General features: G+C 38.2%; 1 protein-coding gene across 6 annotated transcripts in view; it reads left to right on the top strand.

Moving 5' to 3' along the window:
- SETBP1 (SET binding protein 1) overlaps nucleotides 1-26,299 on the top strand; it is a 537,494-nt gene that overhangs the window by 292,841 nt on the left and 218,354 nt on the right. For 5 of the 6 annotated variants that reach the window (XM_020985737.2, XM_020985739.2, XM_020985738.2 and 2 more), the window contains exon 4: nucleotides 9,041-9,151. The exons of the other annotated variant lie outside the window; for it this stretch is intronic. In XM_020985737.2, coding sequence (XP_020841396.1) covers nucleotides 9,041-9,151 — 111 coding nt within the window. The remainder of the gene's footprint in view (nucleotides 1-9,040; nucleotides 9,152-26,299) is intronic. 6 annotated transcript variants of the gene reach the window in all.

Raw genomic sequence — 26,299 nt, 5'->3', positions numbered from 1 at the left:
TTAAGTCCAAGCTTAACAGCTTGCCAGGCCTAGAAAAAAATTCCTTCTAGCCATCTGCTTGCTTGGGCTTACAGACTGTGTTGCTTTGAAAAGTCTGCAAACACCCTCCACCACAAATTTTCTGATGCTTCCCTGATAATGGGAAGTGTTTTAGTTTGTGTGGGTGCATGTGTGTGTGTGTGTGTGTGTGTGTGTGTGTGTGTGTGTGTGTGAGTGTATGTGTATTAACCCTTATACATACATTTTTCCGTTATACCTCCAACAAACCCAAAAAATGTACCAAAGTCTGTAGTATAGCCAGATTCTCAGGAGGTACCCAAGGCTATGTGGGATTAGAGTAACTTTTTAATGTACTTATTTTTACCCTGATAGAAAACTTTTAAAGGTCCCATAGCCCTCCATAGCTCAAGCCTACCTTGGAAGAAGTAACACCTGCCATTACTCATAGCCAGTCATATAATAAAAACTAAACAAGGCACAGTGAAGTCAGGGTAGAGCACCGTAGAGCTACAAACACAGGGCTTGTAGCCAGCCTCCCAAGACAAATGTGGCTACATCATGGAATTTCCCAGGAGAACTAAAATATTTTTTTTTCTTCTAGTATACTTTGTTAGTGTTGTCACTTTGGATCATGGGATCTTAGATTTAGCATGAAAAGGATACTTAAAGGCCTTCTTATCAAACATCCTAATATTACAGGTGAAGAAACTGAAAGCCCCAAGGGTCTGTGTCCAAAGTCAAACAAGTAGTTAGTGGGAGAACTGGGATTCAGACCCATATCATCTGATCTCTAATCCAGTGATCTTTCCACTACACCACTGTTAAGGGTATTGGAGGGAAGCTCAAACTGGCCACATCTTTCATACATTATTAATTCCAGAATGTTTAATACAATGGAGATTTAAACTACTGGAGAAGGTGAAATTGGGAGTATGTTTATCCCTGAGAAGAGAAAACTTATGAGTCTGATGCTTTATTGATTTCTTTTGTTGCAAGGTTTTTTTTTTCCTTCCAGCATTTAATATTTTGTCACATAATTCACATATAAGTGGTGGTTATGAGGTTATGGGACTGATTTTTTGATAAATATCTCAAAACTTATGCCAGTAACTGAGTGTTGCTACCTCTAAACAATTTACTATAAGGGCAGTGATGCTCAAAACCAGTTTGAAATTGCTCTGGAAATTGCCTTTCAAAACCTGTGATCAGCTGGGCAAAAAAAAATCAGTTTTGGGACTTAATAGTCACCTCATGTTTTGACCTAAAATATCACTACCTACCTAATTCACTAGATTAAGCTCCAAATAGTTATTATTATTTTTATCATTATTATTATTATTATTATTATTATTATTATTATTATTATTTTAAAAATCATACCTACTGTCCAAAAGCAATGTAATTCAAATCCTTTCTGAATCACCAAGTGACACACTACTGTGTGCAAGGCACAAGAAATGTGATTATAGAAAGGAGGGACAGAAACTCAGAGTTGGAAGAGACTTCAGAAACCTTTTAGTCCAATCAGTACCTGAATAGGTATCTTCTCTACAACTTCTATAGAAACTAGTCATTCATCTGCTCCTTGGAGACCCCCCCCCCATTGAGTTCACTGTGGGACAGTCCCAATTTTAAGAAGGTTTTCCTTGTGTCAAGTCAAAGTCTGCCTCTCTGAAACTGGGTCAACCATCGTTCCTACTTCTGACCTGTGGGGCAAAGCAGAAGCAAAATGGATCCCTCTTCCACATGACAGCCCTTCATGCACATATCCCCACATCATGTCCCCACAAGGCCTTTTCTTCCCCAGCCTAAGTATCCTCAGTTTCTTCCATTGATCTTCCTATATAATCTCTGGTCTCCTGAGGACTTGCCTCTAGATATGTCTCAGTTTATCAATGACATAGGTGTCCAGATTTGAGTACAGCACTCTAGATGTGGTCTGCCTAGGGTAGAGTGTAATGAAATAATTAACTTCTTCCTTCTACAAATTTTCTTCTGCTAACATTCCCTAATATTCCATTCAGTTTCTTGGCTTCCACCTCACATTACTGACTCCTCCTGAGCTTTCAGCCCACAAAAACCCCAATTTTTTTTACTTGAATTGTTGTCTAGCCTTGCCTTTCACACTGTACTTACAGAGGTTTTTTTTAACTTACACGTAGAACTTTATATTTTTTTCCTATTAAATGTAATTTTTCTAGATGAGAGGCAGCATGGCATAGTGGATAGAGAGTTGGCCTCAGAGCCAGCAAGAGCTAGATTTAAATCCTATCCCTGATACTACTGCTTGTGTGACCCTGGGCAAGTCACTTAACTTCCTAGTGCTCTAGGCAACTTTTTGAAATTATAAATGGTGGAGAATGTGCCAACCTCTTTTAGGGAAAAGAAATCTCTCATCTGGGAGTTCCCTGTATCTTGAAGTCACAGGTTCAGTCTATATCCCTTATTAGATGTAGTCATTGAAATTTTTAGGATACCATTTCTCTTGCCATTGTGTTAGCTATTTCACACAGTTCCATATTATCCAGAAATTGGGTGATCCATTCATGCCTTAATCTAAATTAATGTGTTTTAATCTCCACTTGGTAAAGTCTCTTCTTTCTACACCCAACTTGCCATGTTGTTTGCATGCTCTCTTTCCCCTCACCCCAATGAAAGTAATGTTTCCATTCTCTAATTTTTGACCATACTGATCATTTTTGATTATAGGTTTCTCCTTTGAATTTATTTCACTCACCCTTATGTCATAGTTATTTACGTACATTTTGCAGGGTCCTTGAGAACAGGTCTCATGTTTTATACTCCTCTTATATCTGCCATAGGATTGAGTCCATAGAATTTGCTCCATAAATAGGTGGTTTATTGAAATAAATAAAAAATATTTGTGAAGAAGATGCTACATATGGCAACCTTACCCACCTTCTAGTGAAACACCAGATAGTTTAATTGTATATGCCTAAGACTTGTATAGTTTTTTATTTGTTTTTGAGAAACCTCAAAAGGACAGCTAGGTCACTCAGTGGATGGACTGCTGAACTTAGTATGAAGAAGACCTGAGTTCTAATACTACCTCAGACACTTACTAGTTGCATGACCTTAGGTGAGTCACTTAACTTCTTAGCTTCAAGTTCTACATCTATCAAAAGAGGATAATAATAGCATTGGTTATTGTGAGGATTAAATGAGATAATAGATGTAAAGAACTTTGTAAACCTTCAATTGCTATGTAAGAGCTAGTTATTATCATCATTATTGTTGTCATTATCATGGAAAGCACGCGTGGAGTGATGCTTTGATGCCTAACTTTCCATTTCTTAGTGTTAAATCCCGAAGCAGATAGACTTAGTTCCTGAATTCCCCTCCCATCATTCTTTTATACTCAAAAAAAAAATTCCTGGCCTCTAAAATGAAAATGCAGGGATTTCTTGGCTTCTTCCTTTTCATTTGGTGCATCAATCAATCAATTAATCAACATGTACTTTTTTTAAAAACATCTCTATGTACTAGGCAGTGTGCTAGGTACTGGGATACAAATCCAAGAAATAAAACTCCTATCCATAGGGGACTTGCTTGAATATTCATAAGGAAAAAGCACAAGTCCAGTGATTTATCAGGAAAATCAACAGGAAAAGGAGATTTGTACTGTAAAGTGGTAGAAGCCCTCTTGAGTAGGGAGGCTGGCTTATCGTTTTTGAGAAGATTTTTTCTTCCTTTTCTCTCAAATTTTATAAAGTGACCTTCTTCACACCTATAAACTCAATGGCTCCTGTTCATTCCTGTTGTCAGCTCCCAAAAGTGATGAGGTTGGGGATCTCTTGGGTTCAGGTTTGATGGGACTTAAAAGTCAGGGTGACATCCACAGGTACAGCAACAGTGCCGGTTCTTATGAATCCTAATTGCAACAGCTAGTGGATAACTACCATGTGGATGACAACAGCTGTTAGAAGAAAAAGAGGGAGAAAAAGTGCTTAGCCCCAGCTCAGACCCTTTCTGAATTTCATAAACATAAACGTGCTAAGTTTCCTGATTTGGGATAGGAACAAGAATCCTACAGTGGCCTGCAGATACCTGGTGTTGCAGGACAAGTAATTTCCAGAAAGTTTCTGGGGCAAATGTTGACACTCAATAAATATTGGTTGGTCAAATGCAATGGAATCAATCATAGGGATGTGTTTGTTCCAGGGATCATTCCTGTCAGTTCTCCCTCTACCTATATATACCCACATCCAACAACACTGTAACATCTCATAGCAGCACTATGGGGCTTATTACGGATCCTTACCAGTTTCACTAGCCTTTGCCAAAGTATCAGCATCATTCTGGGTTTGAATGTCACTCATCTCTCTGTTACAAAGAGGAACACGAACCGTTTTCCTCCAGCTGAATCTGAGAAATATAGAGTTTTCAGTGACACCTGAATACCAGCCATCCACAATTATTACATCATGAGGACCAATAGATCCCTGCTGTTATCTTGAAACTCTGGCAGGGGAAGGGAGGAGGGAGCTTAAAAAAAAAAAAGATATAAAATCTTAGTCCGCAGAGACAATCCATTTCATTCCTGATAAACTCCAGAAGAAAAGAGCAATCAGCCCGATGAGAACTGAACAAATTAAATGGCTTAGTATTATTTCAAAAGGGGAGCACACAGGCAGCATCAGAAATTTCCCATCAGCTGTAATAACGCCAATTACTTTGCCAATTGCAGATTCCATCGTGATGTTTTTAGCCCAATCAGGCTTCGGACCCTTGCCGGGGCCTGATGGGTTTTGTTTACTCAGAATGTTCATTTGCAGCGAGTCTCTTGCACCAAAAGGTTTAAAAAGCTGCAAGTGTTCTCTCTTCCCTGTGTTCATTTGCAGCCACTGGGAGATTATCAATGGAGGGTTGAGGAGGAGGGGGAAGTAAGAAGTCTACTAGGACTAATTCACCATCCTACTGCAGATCCCCTGGTGATTTTAAATGGCAAGGTACACAGCTTAGTGGTTCTCAGGGAGCATGGCGTTCTCTCAGAAAACCTCTCCATAGATTAACCAGCCATCAATAAATACATATTTCTGATGATCGACTAGGATTCTTGGCATGTGTTTGAATTGGACAGCTCACCATTAAATAGCAATCATGAACATTTAGCTCTGGGAAGGCAGAGCCCGCCAAGAGTTCATTAAGTCTTAAATACTGACAAATGGGGGAGGGATGAGGGTAAGGTAGGAGGAAATGATACAGATTTTCTACTTTAGGTTGAATGTCAAGCAACTGGTGCATTTCAAAAATGTTACATGACAGTAAGGGTGGAAAGGGAGCCTCGCCGCCCCCCCCCATCCCCAACACACACATTTTGGCAGATGAAATTAAATACATAAAATATAATTTGTCTCGGAGGTTTTGCAAGAGCATCATTTGCTGTTTATATTTGGTGCCATAGAAATTGATGGGTGTGTTGCTCTATCCACTTTGGGAAGAGCTGTGATTTATCTCTCTCTAATTGAGGAAGGGAGCTCATCATGAACATTTTAGAGCTGGCCTCTTCTTGACTGACAGCTTGGGTGTAAACTGTGTCTATGGCTACTTCTGGCAGGAAGAAGAAGAACCTGAATGATGATATGAGAAAAGAGATGGTCAAATTCCTCCCCTTCCTCCTCACCTCCCCATGTGTCCCACAGTTTTAGTGCCTGTTAGTTTCTCTTGCCTCTTGCCTTTTCGCTACTTCTGCTTCAGTGCTGGGGGTCCTGGGGCAGTGGTTCCTGATCTTACTGCAGAAAAGTCACTTGGTCTCCACAGCTACCCAGGCTATGTGGCCCATGCTGGGATTCAGCTCTAACTTTGGTGCCCTATTCTGGGTTCCCTTGCCTCTAAGATCTGGGCTGTCTGCCAGGGCATTCATTCATGCTGTGTTGCACCTCACACCTGGGTATGTCCTGCTCTTCATCTGACAACTTCTAGGGTAAAAACAGGTCCTGTTTAGAGAGAGGCAGATGGGGACTGGCGGGAAGGGAATATCAGATTGTTAATGGCAAGGCTCAAGCTGTGGCAGGACTTCGTGTAGACAAGCACTGATAAACTACAGATAATGCCTACCAGGATATATTTTTCTCCTCCCTCTCCCCTACCTTGACATAGATACTTGAGGCCATTTTGTTTTGACGCTGTCCCTTCGTCCACTGGCAGCTGTTCAGATAATATGTTGGGCTCTCAGATAAATGTGTAGAGGAGATTGTCACACAACATGCAGTATCAAATTGAGGTGAGGGTATCAGATCCTAATGCTGATGCCTCAGTGTCACTTGCTTTGTGGCAGACAGGTAGTTGTCCCAGCCTTGCCTCTTCTTCTTATCATGAATTGGTAAAGCTTCACCGGCCCAGCTGTTAGCTTAGACTTCTTCATTTGAAAACGAATGCAAAAGAGAAGGTTGGATAGCCTAACTTACATTAGCATGCAGTTCTCTAGTGGGACACAGTCTTCTAAGGAGGACTTGCATGTTCTGAGATGGAACTTTTAAAAGGCATCCCTTAGAGAGGCTGAGGTATTTATACTTCACCCTGTGGGGTACTGTTTTTAAAACCGTGAATTAGCAATGGCCTTGCAAATAAACCTGGGCTAGTTCTTCCCCCCCCCAAAAAAAAAAAAACAACCCAACAACAGTAAAAACAACAAACCAAAACCCACCATATCCCATTCAGGCCTCTTCCCCAGTCACTACTATGGACATATTGGAACTCTAAGAAACGTATGACCATGGCAAGAAATGGTGTCATGTAGGAACTAAAAAACTTGTCTGAAAGCAAGGAAGACTTGGGTTAAAGGCCTGCCTCTGACACTTAATGACTGTGTGCCCCTGATCAAATCGGTACCATGGTTAACTCTATACAACAGTTAGTTGAGGGGCAACTAGGTGGCACAATGTATACAGCACCAGCCCTGAAGTCAGGAGGACCTGAGTTCAAATCCAGTCTCAGACCAAACACTTAATGCTTACTAGCTATGTGACCCTGGGCAAGTCATTTAACCCCAATTGCCAAAAAATAATGAAAAAAAAGAAAAGAAAAGAAGAGGTGACTATTTGGTTGACCAATTATTTTGGGGCACCTAGGTGGTACAGTGGATAGAGCACCGGCCCTGAAGTCAGGAGTACCTGAGTTCAAATCCGGCCTCAGACACATAACTCTTACTAGCTGTGTGACTGTGGGCAAGTCACTTAACCCCAGTTGCCTCACAAAAAAACAAAAACAAAAAAAAACAATGGTTAGTTGCAAAGCCAGTGTGCTTTGGTAGAGAGAGTTTCTTCATAAGAGTTCTGAAATTATAGCTCTGGCTCTCCCCATTCCCCCCTCCCAAATTTTTTTTAAAAGGAAGACCCATAGGCAGCTAAGTGACATAGTGAATAGAATACTGGACTTGTAATCAGGAAGTCTTGAGTTAAAATCCTGCCTCAGCTGGGTAAGTCACTTAACCTTTTTCATCTTCAGTTTCCTGATCTGTAAAATGAGGATAAAAATAGCACCCATATCCCAGTGCTTTCCAGACCATAAAATGCTATATAGATGCTAGCTATTCTTCTTAATAATCGTAACTGTAATGAACGTTTCCCAAATTCAGTCCTGTGTCACGATTTCAGTCAATAGTAATAGGTCAGTTAGAGCAGTGGTTAAGATCCTGGTAGGTATGGAGCCCACTACAAGCTTCAAAGAGAGATATTAGATGTTGTTTTACAACAATGCACTCCCTGCCTCAGAGAACTTACAATCAAATGAGGGAAGCAGAACAAAGCAAGGAAAAGATGGTGAGGTCTCTCTGGGAAAAGGATAGAAGGGTAACCTAATGGTGTCACGGAACAGAAATGCTTCTGTATGAGGTTTTTGTTTGTTTATTTGTTTTTAAAGGAGGTTATATGAGGGTCTGGGGTAGGGTAGAGGATGTGACGTGAGGAGAGATGCATGGATCAAGTTTCTAAACCCCTTTGTCAGGCTAACTCAGAGTAAGTACCAGTGGGGAGATGGATTTTATTAGACCATGAAAAATTATCTTAATCGTCAGAGGTGTCCAGAATGAGAATGAGGTCTTGTCGTAAGTACTGAGCTCCCCATCATTGGAAGAGCTTGAGGAGAGGCTAGATGACCATCTGTCTGGCAGACGTTAGAGATTTGGGGAGTGAGATGAGAGATTAGGCTGGGTGACTCTAATGTACCTTAAAGCCCTAAGAGTCTTTGAATTGGTGATTGAAATCTATATGCTAAGTGAATCTTTGCCTAAGAGAAAGTGTGATCAAGTCATCATGAAGTCTGAAGGGAAGGTCTGAATTCTACAAGTTGGGTCTCCCAGTCCTGTGCTCAAAGACTTTGCCAATAGCTTCCTCTTGTTCAGTTTAGATGAATGGAGGTCATGGCCTAAATATAAATAAAATCCCTAAGCAATTCTAAAAGGTCTAAATCTTGGACAGAGAGAAGTTTCTCAACTTTTCATAGCTGATGTTACATGTAGAATATGCTAATGAAGACAGCGGTTTCAAATGATGAACTTCTATAAGAAAAAAAGCATTACATTTCCTTAAAATATGCTTCAAGGAATGAATGATAGAGACGATGCTTATGAATGAATAACAGCTTCAACACCTAAGTAAATATTGATCATAGAATACTGGGGAAAAAATAGAGAGCTCTATACTAAAGATATGCAGAGATAAATTTGTTGGATTTAAGGCATTGGACTGAAAGTCAGGCAGCATGGATTTTAATCCCTGCTTAGCCTCTAGTTACCTTTGTAACCTTGGGTAAGTCACTTTAACCCTTTGGACCTCAGTTTCCTTATCTTTAAGATGATGGGTTGGTACCAAACGATCTCTAAAGACCTTTACCTTTTTGTGTGCATTAATGTCACAACTGATCCCAAGGGCCATGAACATATCAGAATGGGAAAGCCAAGGCTGTAGATTTTGTCAGCTGGGAAAAGTATGTGTATTTTTAGAAATTGGGTGGCACATTGTTACCAGATATTTTTAATCTTAAACTTCAGAGCCTAATCATGTTATACCTCATGTTTAAGGTCAAAGACAAGCTCAGTATGGTTGAGCCAGAAGGAATTGGCCGAGCTCCATGTATTGGGTCAAGAATTGGGTGTCCTCAGAGAAAATGTCCATCCTGCAAGAAGAGTTCGGTAGGTTGCTTTATAAGAATTGTCCTGTCACTTTGATTCTTTGCAGAACTCTGATTTTATCCTTTTACTTGATTTTGTACTCCATGAAGGTTATAGGTCTTAATTCATTTTTATGTTTTCTCCAACATCTCATAGAATACGTTGTCTACATAGTAGGCCTTTTATCCATATTTGTTAAATTCGCTGACAGTCCAGGAAGACCCATCTGTGTGTGTATCAGTTACCCCTTGATGCACAGAGAAATGTATTCTTATTGTCTCCAATGAATTATGGATCCATATCGCTATGTCATCTACCAGTTTATCTCTATTCATCTCTTTTTCCTTAAGAAAAAGAACCAGTACTTCCACCAGATGCAAAGTTCAGTCTTGGGTAGGTATACTTTCCCCAAGAAATTATATCCTATGTATCAGGGGCCTTGGAGATATCATGTTTAAGCACTGAATAGGCATAGATCAATTGTTCTGGGACTGTGTATGTTATTGTCCAGGGTACCATCTCTGGTGACGGATATCTCAAATATATTGTTAGCAACATGAGCCTTGACAAGTTTTCTTTCCTGTTTGTTTGTTTTCTTTTGTTTGTAGAGAAGGTCAGGGTCCCTTTGCCAGCTCATCACTACAACATGCACCAGATTAGAACTGGTTATTTCATGTGGTTAGAATGCATTATTAAGATGGTCAGTGTCACGTGCTTCATCCCCCGGGGAAGCAAGTTAGGTGTACTCTGTCCCATACGCACAGGTGGTTCAGGCTCATCAAATCTGAAATGTAAACCACTTTGTGGGTACATTCTGAAATTTTGGTTCAGTTGAGGGGTCAGAAGTCTTTATATAGGACTCTTAGAACTATTTTTTCTAAGCTGGGACTGTTTCCAATATGATTTAACTTAAGATTTGCTTTGCAGCAAACCTTACAAATTCATTCTATTGAATCTATACCAAAAAGAAAAGGTTTCCTACTTGGAACAAACTAGAAGTTCTACAGCAGATAAGAAAGCTTTGTGTCTTTCTAAAAATTGTGCCAATCAGTTTGTTTATTTCCCCAGACTTAGCATATCTACTCAAGTCCTAATGTACTTCTATTATTTTTATCCATTTTTGGTAGGAGAGGAAGGGAGGGGACTTAAATGAGTGGTGACTGTCATTGACATGACCACTGAAGATTAATAATGTTGATGGCACTGACAGTTTCTCCAGTGGCTCAGAGCATGGTTACTGATTGAGAGAAAACCAGAAAGAAGCCTAAGGAAAAGGGGTTAAGAAAGATAGCCAGGGGAGAATTGACAGCTAGCACCCTCAAGGGTGTCAAGTCAGCTGATGATATTAGTTTGAAGTCATTCCTGTTTAAAGTCAGATGGATGTCTTGATTTAGCAGCCTTTCTGAACTCATGAACACCTGTTCTTTCCTTACCAGTTAGCAAGACATGGTGTGGGGTCTATCCCTTTTCTTTGATACTCCCTGAAAATCTGCCATTTCCATATAGGCTATACTTGACATTTTCCCCATATATATATATATATATATATATATATATATATATATATATATATATATATATATATATATATCCCTTAATTCCTCAATTCCAAAAGAAGAAAGGAGGTGAATTAATGTATTTTGCCTTCAGGGTCTGACATTGACTTTGTCCACCTCCATCCCTCCTTTTATCCCTTTGCATTGATTCTAAAAACTGGGCCTCTTTCCTAAGCAACTGTGTTGGCCTTTTCCCTGAGCATAACAGACTTCATTTTTCCTTCAACTCTTCAAAGCAGAATTGAATAATATCTTTGATGTGTTTAGGGTCTGTTTTTGTCTGAATTTAGCTCCAATGACATCAAACAGGCCACCACAGATTTAAGAAAGTTAAAATTTCCTGCCAAACTATTTGGGAAAGAATCTGATGAGGGGGTTGAGTGATCTTTTTAAAGTCCATTCCAATTCTAAAATTCTATGATCTATATTCTATGATCTAAGTCTGAATTTATTGCCTCTCTTCAAGCCTCAAGCCCCAAGCAAACAAAACAAAAAGACAAACTATTTAACCTCACAGCTATGAATTTATGGATTCACAGTTAGAAATCCAGAAAACACTCTCTGTTATTGTTAATTCAGAAAAGTTGGGCTCCGGTTATTTGAGAAAGTCCACCTGCACTATAACTAATATCAACTGCAGTTGCTCAGGCGGACTTCAAGGGTAGCAGCCCCATCAACAGTGCAATATAGGTGGCAATAATGCCTTCATGTTTGGAGAGCCTCCCCAGTGTAAACTTAGCCAATCTTTCCTCCTAGAAGATACTGAAATTGTAGAACCACATTTGCAAGATTCCAAGATGCTGTTATCAGAAACTTTCCTAACTGATCTATTGAAGCTTGACCTTTGGTGTACAGTAAGATCAAAGAGCTTTGGGATGTGTGTGTGTAACAGGAAACAGAAAAAAGGCACTAGTGAAGTTGATTGATGACAATTCATTGGCACTTACAGATTGAACACACACACACACACACACACACACACACACACACATTCCTTTTTTGCCTGTAGAATCACGTCTAAGGATGGCACTCCTACTTGGGTAAGTGCCCTTTTCATTTGACAGTGGTTTCCTGAAATTGATAGGGTTCTTTTCTTCATATTCTGTCTCTTATACTAGCAAACCTTCATTTGAGAAATAAGAGGGAGACACTGGTAAAATAGATTCCATTCTCGATGCCATTGCTGATGCCATCGTACTTCTCTACATGCCCTTCAGTTTAGAGAGCTATCCTGTTTCCTTGTACTTCCATAAAAATAGTGTTCAAGAATAACATCCAATGCCCAGGAAAGGCCGTGACATTTCTTTCCTTGGCAGTGATAGGTTCTTGAGAGCTTTAAGGTGAAGCATTCAAATATGTTTTGTAGCCTTGGTAAAACTATCAGTTCATCAGAATGGTTGTTTGTTTTTCATTTTTATTTCAAGGAATCCCAAAAGCATCCTTTCTCTGTAACTAGAGATAAGTATAGCAGAAAGTAACCATTTCAAGGCTACCTCATTACCTGGCTCACCTTACACATCTGTAATGCTGTATAGTTACAAAGCCCTTTCACACACATGGCCTCATTTGATCCCTGTGAGGTAGTCAGAGAAGGTGGAAATATTGCCAATTTGCAGATGAGGAAACTAAGATTCAGAAAGGAGAAGTGACTTCCCAAAGAAAGTGATAAAATTGAAATTTAAAGTCCTGACTGCTGTTTTTTCCACTTGTACCACAGTGAGAAATATGTTAAAGATATAGAGATACTTCAGAAGCACTTGCTGAAAATCCAACTTATAATCATCTGAAATATCACAGATAATGTACCTATTTGGTAGAATGAAGAAGAAAACTGGACTGAGGAGAAAGACATCTTCTTCTCTGTGCTTTAATAAAAAAAATAAACCTGAGGAACAAGGCTATATGTCAACAATTGTTTTCTTTTCGTGGAATAGTACTTACAACTTGTATGATTACAAATAAAAATGGTACAAGAAATGATTATAGATTATAAAATTGTAAAATTATAGATTATAAAATAAAAAACAAACTGAAAGGCTTAAAAAAAGTAGTTGTAGGCATATCTCTGATGATGAAATGTATGCTAGCAGTAGCCCTTCCTACCTTCTTCAAGCTCTAGGTAACCAATTTCATGGAGACATTTGGTGGGGAGAGAGGGATGGAATAAGTTTGCTAATCACCTACTATATGCTAAGCACTGTTCTAAATTTTTACAAACATCATCTCATTTGATTCGAATTTGGGCAAAATAAATAAGATCTGATCCATCATTGATTGAATGCCTACTAGGTGTAAAACACTGTGTGTGTGGCATTATGGGATGTGTAAAGATTTATAAGACCCTATTCCTTTTCTCAAAGAATTTACAGTGAAGCTGGATTTTAATACAGAAGAAATTAAATAACAATAAATAATAAAGAGAATAAAGGAAAATGATAGAAAGGATTTTTTTAATAAATAAAAGGACTGGTTTTGGAGTTTGAAGACCTAGGTTTAAGCCATCACCCTTTTACTGGCTATATCCTTTCACTGTTCTGATCATAAGTTTTCCCGTCTATAAAACAGAGCATACTGTCCCACCTCTCTAAGACCATTGTTGTAAGGATCAAAGGAGATAATGGATGTGAAAACTACTTTGTGCCTGTGAAGTTTTATACAGATATAAAAGAGTAGAAGTAGTGATGGTAGATTCATTGTCGTGTGAGTTGTATGGACTATAATCACTAAAGTCCAAAAGATGGAGGGAACATAGATTGTAGCGATTAAAAAAGACTTTGCAGAAGAGTCTGAAAATTGAACTGTACCTTGAAAGATGGTCATGATTTGGGCAGAGAGAGCATTCCAAATGGTAGAAAGGTGTAAAGACACACAGAGGCTAGAATGTTCAAGACATTTGGGGACAATGTAAGTCATTATATTACAGCTAGAATCATCTGAGGAGATCCGGTCAAATGAGAATGGTAGAGTCCCATATCTGGAGTCAGAGGAAGTGTTTGATGAACACTTCTGACACTTAACTACCTCTCTAACTTTGGGCAAGTGATTGCTGTTCCAGGGCCTCAGTTTCCTTAACTGCAAATAAGTGATTGGTTGTGATCTCTGAAGTCTCTTCCAAGCTGTAGATCTGTGATACTGTAAACCCCTTAATTGACACATTTGGAGACTGAAGCCCAGAAAGTGGTGTGACCTGCCCAAGTTTATATGACCTTGGGGAAGTCATTAACCTCCTTGGTCCTCAATTTCTTTAGGCACAGAATTAGGTTGAAATAGATAGTTTCTCATGACCCTTTCAACCCTAGATCTATAATGCTGAGAATCTGCAATCTTCCTCCCTCATCCTGTGCATCATTGTGTAAGTGGCATTTAGGATGAGTCCTATCATCACCAAATGTGTGGTATATCAAGGAGTTGTATAATGAGGTTTTCTAATGTCATCTGGAGAGAATATTTTGCAGAAGCAAAATTAAGGTTGTTCAGGGGCAAAGTAAAGTGAGTAGGAAGGTGACTGTGTTGTTAGCTCAGGCAGAAAAGAAAATCTGATTTGTTATTGAGGAATAAAAGAAGGGTTTGGGATTTGAATGATCTTAATTGACTTTGGACAGAGATCAGAGCCATAAACTTACTGCTCAGTTCTGCTATTTACTTCTTTGGTTCATCTAGACATATTCAAAGTATATTTTTGATTCCTAATTACTCACTGATCAGCTTTGGATAGGGTTGTGGTTTTTTATCTTTAAGTCACATCTCATTTCACAATCATATTATGACTTTAAGTCCTAGGGATAGGAACTATAAAAGATGATTTTTTTTCAATACTTGAAAGTTTTGGGGGCTTTTCATCCTCCGCCCCACCCCTCACGCCCAAAGAAGTTGAAATGGCGTAGTGGATAGGGCACTGGACTTAGATTCAGAAAGACCTGGGTTTAAAGCTTTTCTCAGAAACGTCTTACCTTTATGACCTTGAGCAAGTCACTTAGCCTTTCTGAGCCTCAGTTTCCTCATGTGTAAAAAGTGGGAGTTGAGTTGAATGGCCTCTGAGGTCCCTTCCAACTCTATATTTATGATCCTATTGTAGGTGCGTTTGTCAAAACTCACCTCAGATGTTAAAAACTGAGGTTTAATGCTTAGTTGAGAAAGAGCCCCGAGTGCTCTGGAGTGAGGAGAAACATCTGAAAATAAGCCGAAATGTCTCATGAAATGAATCCCAGATAATCCTTTTACATTCAAACATTTTGACAGTTTTTAGGAGTTCAAGATTGAGTGTGTACTTTATACAGAAACTGAATTATCTCCAAATTGTTCATTTGCCATTTAAAGGGCTAAAAGAAAAGGGGAAAAAATAACAGCAAGAACAAAAAATAAAACCTCAAAGGCTGTCTGTGGTAGATAAGAGGATGCTCAGTAGGTCCAGCCAGAGGCACTTTTTACTGTATGATTTGTGATAGTGGATCCATCAGTGGAAAGAGGGAATTTAGGACATGGGGTAAGTTTTGGAGGGAACATGAAGAGTTCAATTTTGAACATGTTGAATTTGAACTCTTTGTAGGACATTCAGATAGAGATATTTACTAGGTAGTTGAAAAGACAAAATTGTAGTTCAGGGGAGAGATTGTGGTGTTACATTATGTGAAAGCCATCTGTATAAAAGTAATATAGTTGACTCCATAGGATGAGCTTGCCAGTGGACAGAGACACTGTCAAATGGTTCAATGGATATGGTTTAATGAATAGAAATAGTGCTGCAGAAAATACATTACCCTTTGCTTTCCAGCTGAAGCCTAAAGACCACTGAGCTCTTCCATCTGACTTGTGACTGAAACACACCATGTATGTTGGCTCTTGTTATTAGAATGGGAGCATCTTGAGAGCAGGGACTGCCTCCTTTTGTAATCCTGGTGATTTGCACATAGTTAAGTGTTTAATAAATGAGTTCTCAGTCATGAATACCTAAGTCTTGTTCCTGTCTAGCTACTCTAGTTAAGCATGAGAGAGAGAATTATAAGAATTAAAATGAGAACTGAAACACCTTAGGTAAAATATTTATTCAAATGTTTTTACTCAGAGGAGCAATAAACAAGGCAGAGTTTAAATACAACAGCAACTTTATGAGGATTACAGTTTATACTTTTCAAAATTCTTTCATAGATGTGGTCTTAAAGCATCAGAATTGACAAGAGTTTCTGGGGTCATCTAGTTTAACTTCCCATCCCACACAAGAATGCCTGCTGTCCCTGGAAAGACACATGGTAATACAGCCTCTGCTTTGAAACAATAGGGGCTCACTAATTTTCAGGAAGGCTATTGTATTTTTGAATAATTTTAATGGTTAGAAAGTACTCCTTTTATTAAGCCAAAAATCTGCTTCCTTTTAATTTCTACTCCCATGTCCATCCACAGCCCTAGTTCTCCTCCTTGGAATTGCACAAAATAAGTCTGAGCCTTTTTCCAAATGAGAGCCCTCCAAATATTTAATGACATCTAGATTCCCCCTGCCCTCCAAAGCAACCCCAAACAAACTAAGCCTTCTCTTATTCAGCCTACACAAGCACAGTAAAGTCTGCCACTCCTTACATGACATGTTTTCCTATCATCTGGATTCTCTCTAATTTGACGGTGTCCCTCACAAATATGGTACTCAGGCCTAAATACTATATTCCAGATATGTGCTGGTAGGGCTGGATTCCAGCAGAACTTTTGCCTTCTTTGGTTTGGACTCTACCCTGAAAAACTGGACAGTTCTGTAAATAAGATTTTATTACTTCTTTAGCAGTCACTGTTTCTTAGTTGACGTCGAGGCAACAAAAACCCCCTAGGTATTTTTCATGTGAACTAATGTGAGATTATATTTTTGAGCTTATATTTTTTCCTGGCAGTTTTTATTTTTATTTTTGTTTTGTTTTCGGCCCACTCTTCCAGCCTTTTGACACAGTTTTGAATCTTTCTACATCATCCAGTATTAACTGTCCTTCCATCTTCATTCATCATGGTTTCATGCTAAAAATGCTGACAGAGGAATGAAAAGACCTGGGTCACAATTCTACCATTAGCTATCCTTTATTTGCCTCTCTGAGTTTCAGTTTCCTCATCTGTAAAATGGGACTGATATTTGCATTATTTACCTCATGGGATATTTGTGAAGTTCCCTCTCTGAACTTCAGGTTCCTCATCTGTAAAATGGGAATATTTGCATTATCTACATCATGAGATGTGAAATTCAAGGTCTGCAAAGTGCTTTGGTTACTGCTATATAAATAAGAGCCGTTGTATCATCAGCTGTACATTTGCTAAGCCTGACTTGTGACTTGATTGAGGTCATTCATACAAATGTTGAAAAAAGACAGAGCTCTCTCTGTGTCTCTGTTGTTGTTTTCCACTAGAGGCCTTTAGGTTGATGTCAGTTAGCAATCTTTGAGTATAGTGGTTTTACCCGACAAAAATTTACCCAACCTTACTGTCATTCTGTTTATATTTACCGTGTCCACAAGAGCATTATGAAAGATCTTCCGTTTGGCCCCATTGGCCTCCTAGGGACCATCAGTAATATAGGAGAGACTCTTACAGTTTTCATGACATTGTCTCATGTATTTTATGTATTTTTCATTCTTACTTTTTCCTTTAGCTTTCCTTTAGCTTTTAAAGACTCTCTTCCTGGGGGAAACTACTCATTACCCTGGGCTCAACCAATAATTGAAACTGAGAAGTGAGTAGATTTGGGTTTCTAGTGACCTTGTTTAGATTCAAGAGTCATAGGCTCTCCATACTGGAAGGAATGTCTGAGGTCATATAGTCCTAACCATATGGGAATAAGAATCCCTTGTATATCATCATCATCATTGTCGTCGTCAGCATCATCATCATCATCATCATCACCACCATCACCATCACTAACATTTCTGTAGTGTGTTTATAATGTGTCAGACATTGTGCTAAGCACTTTACTATTATTATCTCTTTTGACCATACATTATACTCAACAAGCAATCATCCATCCTTTCTTGAAGGTTTATGCTGATCAGAAGCTCAAATATTAGAGAATATATTTTTTCCCTAATCTTCTGTTTTACAAGATTACTAAATATGAACTCAGATGGACTATCATGGAATTTAATTTGTGTTTACCAAAACTCTCTCTCAATCCCAAGTTAAAAAATAATCTGTAAAGGAAAAAAAAAGCAGATGAAAACCTGCATTGGTAGAGAGAGTTCTTTAGCAGGAGCTCTCTACATGGATAAAAGAGACAGTGAAACAGACAGACAGAAGGACATAAGAGGACCAGCCTGAGAGTCAAGAATTCCCATCCTATCTCTGACACTTGTTGTATGACCATTGTTAAATCACCTAATCTTTCAGTGCCCCCAGGCAAATGGCTAAAAGTGTACTTCCCCAGAGTTACTGATCTATCTGCAGCCTACTTAGTGATGGTATTTGTTGTAATTTTTCTTTTCTTTTTTTTGGGTCCCTGAATGATAAAAAAATCAGATATAATTCAGTCTTTCTGTATACTACATACTTCTCTTGTCTGTTGACAGTTTCCCTACACAGATAAAACCACAGATCCAGACCCAAAAGGAGAAGAAAGAGGGAAGCATATTTGCTATCCTTTTAATATATGCATAGAATCTCATTGATTGGTTTCATAAAAACTTACATAGACTATAGAATGGCAGATATTAATCCTTGGTTATTCCTTTAGTCATCTAGTTATTGTCAAACCTTTTCCCTTGGTTTTATTTCTTAAGTCGTATAAATTTTAGGTTCATATAAAAATATATCCCCAAGATAATAACATTTGTAAACCATAATATATTATAGAAATGTATTATTATTTTGCCTGCCATTTCTGTCACGCGTTTTTATTCCCAGGTTTTTAAATGAAGAATCTGAGGGCCAGTAACATATCATAGATTTAGAGCTAGAAAGGATATTAGAAGCTATCAAGTCCTATCTTTTCATTTTGTAAATGAGGAAACTGAGGCACAGAAATGTTAAGTGGCATCTAATAAGTATATGAGGTGGAATTTGAACTCAGGTCTTTCTGACTCTAAGTCCTGTGCCCTACCCATCATCATACTGCCTCTCTTAAGTTCATGGAACTAGCAGATGTCAGAACTGGTATTTAAACCCTAATTCTTAAACCCTAAGTCTGACTCTTAATTCAGTGCTTTTTCTATACCACAGCTAATAGCCCTTTGGGGACCATCAATGGGTATCATCCATTTAGAACAGAAGATAGTTTTGGTCCACTTCATTGGTGAAAATTTGACTGGAAAACCACAGTTCTAATGTATGTTATGTAGAAAAAAGCATGTTACCTAAGTTCTTGAGAATCTTGAAAAATCCAAGACCAGAATACACCAGACACTAGCTCAGTTTGAACAAATGGTCTGAAGCATAACTAATCCATCCAAGATGGTGACTCCATTCCTTTCCCTCTGAGCTATAAGCACTTGCCTGCAAACACATTTTTGTGATCCCTGGTGATCAGACCACACTGCTGTTTGTAACCAGAGGTGGCCTGCTGCTGCTGCTGATTTACTGTTGTTATCTTCATTCTCAGCCTCATTTTTTTATACTTTTCATGACATTTTCTCATGCATTTTATGTATTTTTCATTCTTACTTTTTCCAATTAACAGGCATTTTTTTCTCTCCCTTCTACCTTACTTCCATTTGAAAAAAAAATAGAAGAAAACCACAAGCCTTGTAACAAATAAGCAACAAACATAGTCAGTCCAAACAAATTCCCACATTGTCTGTGTCAAAAAAAAAAGTATGTCCCACCCACTCTGTATCTGGAGCCCATGACCTTTCTGTCAGGAGATGGGCAGCATGCTTCATCATCTGTTCTCTGGAATCCTGCTTGCTCCTTGCATTGATCAGAATTCTTAAGTCTTTTAATTTGCTTGCCTTGTTATTGTATACAATGTGGTCCTGATTCTGTTAACTTCACTCTCCATCAGTTCATATAAGTGTGCCTTGGTTTCTTATATGTTATTCCATTTGATCTTCATGACAGTTACTGTACTGTTGCTTTATGTTATATGCTGTTACCCCAAATTATTTGATGGCATAAATTGAGGTATAGAGAATCTAAGTGACTCGACTAAGGTCATAGAAAGTTAGTGGCTGAAGTCATCTCCTTCATAATAAATTAGTCTCTTAATTTCACTGCATCCCCTTTCAATGAAAGGGGGACTATTCTGATGAAAGGTAACTTTAATCACTTAGAAACAGCTAGATGGCCTAATGAATAGTGTTGGACCACAAATCAGAAAGACTTGAGTTCAAATCCAGCCTCAGACACTTACTAGCTGTGTGACCCTGGGCCAGTCACTTAACTTCTATCTGCCTGCTTCCTCAGCTGTAAAATGGATATAATAATAGCACCTATCTCACAGTGAGTATTATGAGGATCAAATAAGATAATATTTGTAAAGTTCTAGGCACATAGTAGGCACTTAATAAATGCTTATTTTCTCCTTCTCCCTCATCATCATTTAGTAAATAAGGATCTTTCAATTTAACTAGTTAAGCTTTAAGATTCTGAGGAATAACTCAATAAAGGAAAAAACAGGATGCTTTTAAAAAACTTTTTAAGAACAGATACTGTTTTCTTAAGGAGAAAAACTATATTAGTTGTGACTTGCTTTAACCAAAGAGAAAAACAAAATAATAACAAAAAAAGAAACACTACTCCCACTACTTTCTGTGTATTATGAAATATTTTGATACGCTGTATGGGTCAGCAACATGTAGTTAGAGCAGTTACCTTAGTGGAAACTGTATCTCAGGCTACAAAGAGATTCTTTCAGGTATGAACACCAAGCTTCTATTTGGTATTTCACAGTCTGACCCTAAAGCATTTCAAGGGACCAGGCCAGCATCTTGCTTGAGGTTAAGTTGCAAATTCAAAGATCTTTGAGAAGAGTAATTGATATGCTACTTACCATTATGGTAAAAAATTTAAAAAAATTTTAAAAATAACCGTTTTCCCATAGCTTTTCTTTCCACTGCCCACCTACAAAGGCTATCATCACTCTAACACTGAAGCATAGTAGAAATCTTGTACTTTTACACTGGAGGTTTCAAGGACTTTAACAAATCCAAATTCAGGTTTGATTGCTTATAATGCCTTTCAGTTTGTTATTTTCATTTATTGGAGTGTCAATTTTTGGGCAAAACTTAAAACTTTTTGGCCTAGAACTACAGAATTTTACCTAGAGTTGGGAAGTATGTTAGAAGGTATTTAATTCAGCTTCCCACCTTGTGAACAAATTCCTTTTGCAAATCCGTAATAGCTGGTCACCCTGCCTCTGTTTGAGGCTAGAAATAAGACATGACTTTTAAGGGACCCTTTTCCATTATTAAGCAATTCTGAGTTCATCCTTACTCTATATTATATTATGTAATATGAATTTATTATCTATTGTTCTCATTTCCAATTTTGTCATTGGTTTTCATCTTGTAAGATCCACTGAGCACCAGGATTAACAATCTCGTTCTTCTACTTCTATCCTTGCCCAAATAGCCAAACTGTTGACTCATCTGATTGAGTCCTTTGCCTCCCTCTCAGTCATTTCGTGTTCCATGGGATCCAATGTGTGGGTCTATCATCCTTGCTACGTCATCTGCTTGGTGCCTTTTCATATGATAGACTGTCTCCAGTCCACCCATTCTTTCTTTGACCTTCAGGAGAGCTCTTCATTTGTCATACAGCCTCACCAAAGGATTTTTGCTCCTTTTCCTCTGCATTGTACCTACCCACTCATGTTTCATTGTGAACCAGTGTTATGTTGATGCACAGTTGATTGTAGGCAGAACCTTAAAGTTAAATATCTCTTCTCCAGTCTTTATGGTCATCATCTCATTGATCAGTGTTCAGTGGACGCAGCTGAAATGAAGCCAGAAAACTTTGTGTCTTCTTGTCTTCCATCCAGCAGGTCATTTTGTAACAGTTGGTGACTAAGCTACATATATTCCACTAACTCCTCAGTCTCAAAGCCATCAATATAGATTGTCTTGCCTGTAATGTTCATTTAACATCTTTTTTTTATCAAATTATGTTTCTATGCTCATAATTCCCAGTATCCTTTGCTGCTTTTGCAACTTTTCTTGGAGCTGAGGAACGGATTTGCAAAAAAAAAATGAAAAAAAGAATAAAAAGAAACAATTGGTTTCTAAGAGTAAGTGTATAAGATATTGCCATCAATTATGTTTCCATTTTTCCAGGAAGGAGTCTAGAACAGAATGTCCAAAATACCCATGAATAATTTGGGAGAGATCACAGGATCATAGGAGTATAGCCCTAGAGCTGGAAAGGGACCTCAAAGGCTAATTAATCCAGCCCCCCTTGTTCATATAAGGAAACTGAGGTCCAAGGAGATTAAGTGACTTGCTCAAGATTACACAGGTCCTGCAGGATTTGATTTTTATGCTTTGTCAGACTCTTTTGCCTTGGTATAATTCTATAAATTACTTGACTTAGTTCTGTAGCTGATATGAACATTTGTTGGAGTCATTCTACTGTTATCTAATGAATTCATTGCTGACATTGTTTCTACTTAGCCAAACACCTTTTTGTGGTCCCAGCACCTGGAAGCTTGACAACCTCTGCAGTTTTCTTACTGTTCCTGGACTTAACATGAGTACTACTTTCTTTAACAAACCCAATGCAGAAATTTGCCTGCTAATGACTTGTAGAATTCTCTAAGCCAGTATTTTCCTACCCAAACAATATTAATAACCAAGAAAAATGCAGAAATACCCAGGAGGCTCAAATTACATCAATGTAATATGTGAGAGTGTTGTAGAATGGTTATTAACCTGGTATTGAGGTTAGGAAGATCTAGGTTTAAGCCTTGCTTCTGACACACATGGGCTTTTGATCCTGTGAAAGTCATGTAACTGCTCATTTCTAGAGCAGTTGCTGCTTTTCACTTGGTGGAGGAAGGTTTTTTTGTTTGTTTGTTTTATTTTGTTTTGTTTTAGGCAGTCTGTGTTAAGTGATTTACCCAGAGTCACACAGCTAGTAAATAAATGTATGGGACTGAATTTGAACTCAGGACCTCCTGACTCCAGGGCCAGTGCTTTACCACCTTACCACCTGGCTGCCTTAGAGGGAGTTTTTTCTACCAATAAAGTCAGAGGTACAATGAAATAATAGTAATGATGATGATACATGTTTTCTTAAAACACACACAGACACACACACATACAACAACAACAACAACAGTAATTTCATTGCTGTAAAATCATTTTTGATCATTGCTGTGATCAAGATTACAACAACAACAGTAACAATGCCAGCAACCAAGAAGCTGGTTTTCTGGTGATTAGCCTCTTCAGACTTTCCTGACTTGGTCACCAGATGACAAATATGGAGTCTTTCCTTGGGCTTACATCTAAAGCCTTTGCAGCTTGGAAGGTGACACTCTGAATAGAGTGCTGGGTGTGGAACCAGGAGCACTTCAGTTCAAATCCTGTCTCAGGTATTTATTAATTATGCAGCCTTAAGCAAGTCACTTAACCTCTTTTAAAATCAGTTTCCCTGTCTGTGAAATAACAGCCTTTGGATTTGGTGGCCTCTATGGTCCCTTCTGGACATTCCTATGATTGTTTAAGAAATGAGCTTCAGAAGACACCTGAGTTCAAGTTTCAACTTTGACATGTAGTGGTTGTATAACCCTGGGTATGTAATTTAACTTCTTAGTGCTTTAGGTGGAGAACGTGCTGTCCTGCACTGGTAGTGGGAGTTTATTCCTTTAAAAGTCCCCTATGTCAATAAAATCAAGACCTGTTCCTATCCCCTGCCATTTTGTTGGCAAAGCCTTTAAGAACCCAGAAACACTTCCATGATAAAACAAGTTTTGGAGTTAGATTATAGTTCCAGCAGAGTTATATTTAATGTTGAGATATATATGAAGCCGCAGGTTCTGACCAAAATATACACACAGAAGCAGAGTAATTTTAAATTTAAAATTTATTTTTGATCCCTGAAATAATACAAAGCTACATCAAGAAGTTATATATAAAGATACCTGTAATGGTTTAAAAACATATAAATTAAAGATAATTGTGATATTTTAAACCATTTTTTCCTATACATGGAATTTCACATTGACAGTTAGAATAGATCCACACACCAAAAAAATTCTTCCTTTGGGTTTTATTATTACCAAAATGGTTTCTTTCTGACAACTATTTGAAAAGCAATTAAATGTAAAATGTTTGAGTTTTTTCAACCAATAAATATTTTAAAATAACTCACTTGGCAGTTCATTTCAAGACATTTTTCTTCCAAAAATCAACTGGTTTATATTCTGATTCTGAACATTTTGTCTTCAAGCATCCAGAAAGCTTTATGGGTTTTAATTTGATATAATATCTCAACAAACAACATGCTGTAGCCTTGGTAAACTTTCCTCTGATCCACGCTAAGCAATGAAATAATATTATTCCTTGGAACAAATTCTACTTTTTTCTCCATTTCGGATGGACAGTTAAGTTCCACATCATTTTTATTAGGGCCTTTACAAATGAGCAGACTAAACAGGTATAGAGTCCCACCCAGGTGTCTGGTTAGGGTCTGGTCCCAATGACTCTCCTAGTTTTAGGTTCTAAGACTTTGGATAACAAAAGTTTGTCTTTTATTTGGACCAGTGAAAGTTTGCTATGGATGGTTCACTGGGAAGCCTATGCTTTATGGGAAAACAAGATGTAAATGAAGAGCTCACAGATTTGGGAAATGAGATTATGGGGGAAAGTCCAAGAGTTTTTGTTTGTTTGTTTGTTAGTTTTGGATTATCTTTGTCTAGAAGGAAAGCACTTCATATTGTTTTCCATTTATGAGGGTTCTGGTCACCTGTCCTCCTAAGTATATTGTATATTGTATGTCTCTTGCCTTTGAGATGTTGAGAATGAATTCTGCCATTTCTGGGCTTTTTCTGATTTGTATTCATATAATTGGGTCCATCATTTCATCTCATATCCCATGTGGAATATCTTCTTGGTTTAACACAGTGTTAGTTGTGATAAAAGTAGTTTAGAGATGAAGGTAATACTTTTCATAGACACCATTCATTTGGTTCCTTCTAGTGATCTGAAATCTGCCTTTCTTTAACTTAGATCCATTGGTTCTAGTTCTTACCTTTGAAGATATATTTAATAGATTAAATCTCTCTTTTACATGGCAGGCTTTCAGATATTTGAAGACAGCCACTGTCTCTCCTTTCTCCAAGCTTTTATAATAGTTCCTCATAGTACATAATTTCCTTCACCTTTTTTGGTCACTGTACTATGGACATGCTTTATTTAGTTTGCCATTGTTCTTGCTAATTAACCAACATTCTACATCATTTACCCAACTACAAATACACCTAGCTTACATTAGGATCACAACATCATAGAATTAGAGCTAGACAGAGATTATTCATTTCAACCCCTTCATTTCACAGATAAGAAAATTGAGGCCAAAGGACAGTAAGAAATTTGATCAAGATTGCACCGGGAGCACAGAAAAGATTTGAACCCAGATGTCCCAAAGCCAAATCCAGTACTCTTTCTTATCACATACACACACAAATGCATGTACACACAGATGGTTCTATCATAACTATAAGACTCTATCTAAAATGTTTACACAGCCGTCATCCAGACCAAATTGGCTGACTGCCATGCATGCTTTGCATGATTTCTGGCTGGGCAGCAGCTGTGTCTTCTTTACTTTTGATGTGTCTGCCTTAGCTGGGGAGAAGTAGGTGTGAGATGAAGATCTCTTTGGGAGCCTGGAACTCTGAAGATTTTACCTTTACTTTCAGACTTTTCTTTGCCAGTTTCATTTTGGAGAAAGGTGTTTTTAAATGTAGAAGGTAGACATATCCTGTAATGTGATGAAATTGACAAGCTTGAAGAATAACAACACCAGCAAAGTGAGGATTTAGAAAGATGAGAATCAAAGGGCCCGAGTTCTAGTTCTGGATTCTCCCAGGTAGATGGCCAGTACTGAGTTACCTAATCTTTATGTGACCCATTTTCCTCCTTTGTAAAGATAAAATGGGGTAATGGAATTAGCCCTGGATATGTTGGCTAAAGGCTAGCATTCCAATCCAATCTACTATTTATTAACCTGTTATCTTAGGCAAATCATTGCATTTCTCTGTGCTTTTGTTCATACATATGTTAAATGAGGGTGTTAGATAAGGTGATCTCTTAGATGATTTTTAGATCAAAAAAAAGTGATCTGTGATGGTAAGAAGGATTCCCAAGCCACCCTCTATCCACAGTATTCTGTCTCTTCACACAGGCTATAGTGGTTTCCCCCTCACTGGAGGTCTTCAAGCAAAGAAATGACCAACCACGTGTTGAGTGTGATGTAGAACAGATTCTTATTCAAGTACAAGTTAGACCAAATGGTCTCTGAGGTCTCTTAACACTCTGAGATTCTGTGTTTCTGCTTGAGGTTGGCTCTGTTTATTAGGCATGTACCATATAGAGTATGAGCTAAGTGTACCTAGTTGGGTTCTATGCATGCCTTTTGTCTACATACTTCATACTAGTGCATTGGAAGTTCACACATTATATGCATAGGACTGACATGAGATGGACCCATAGCTTTT

This window comes from Phascolarctos cinereus, unplaced genomic scaffold (genome assembly GCF_003287225.1).
Source record: "Phascolarctos cinereus isolate Bilbo 61053 unplaced genomic scaffold, phaCin_HiC Scaffold_4;HRSCAF=312, whole genome shotgun sequence".
Lineage (NCBI taxonomy): Eukaryota > Metazoa > Chordata > Mammalia > Diprotodontia > Phascolarctidae > Phascolarctos > Phascolarctos cinereus.
This window is presented reverse-complemented; position numbering and strand designations above follow the sequence as displayed.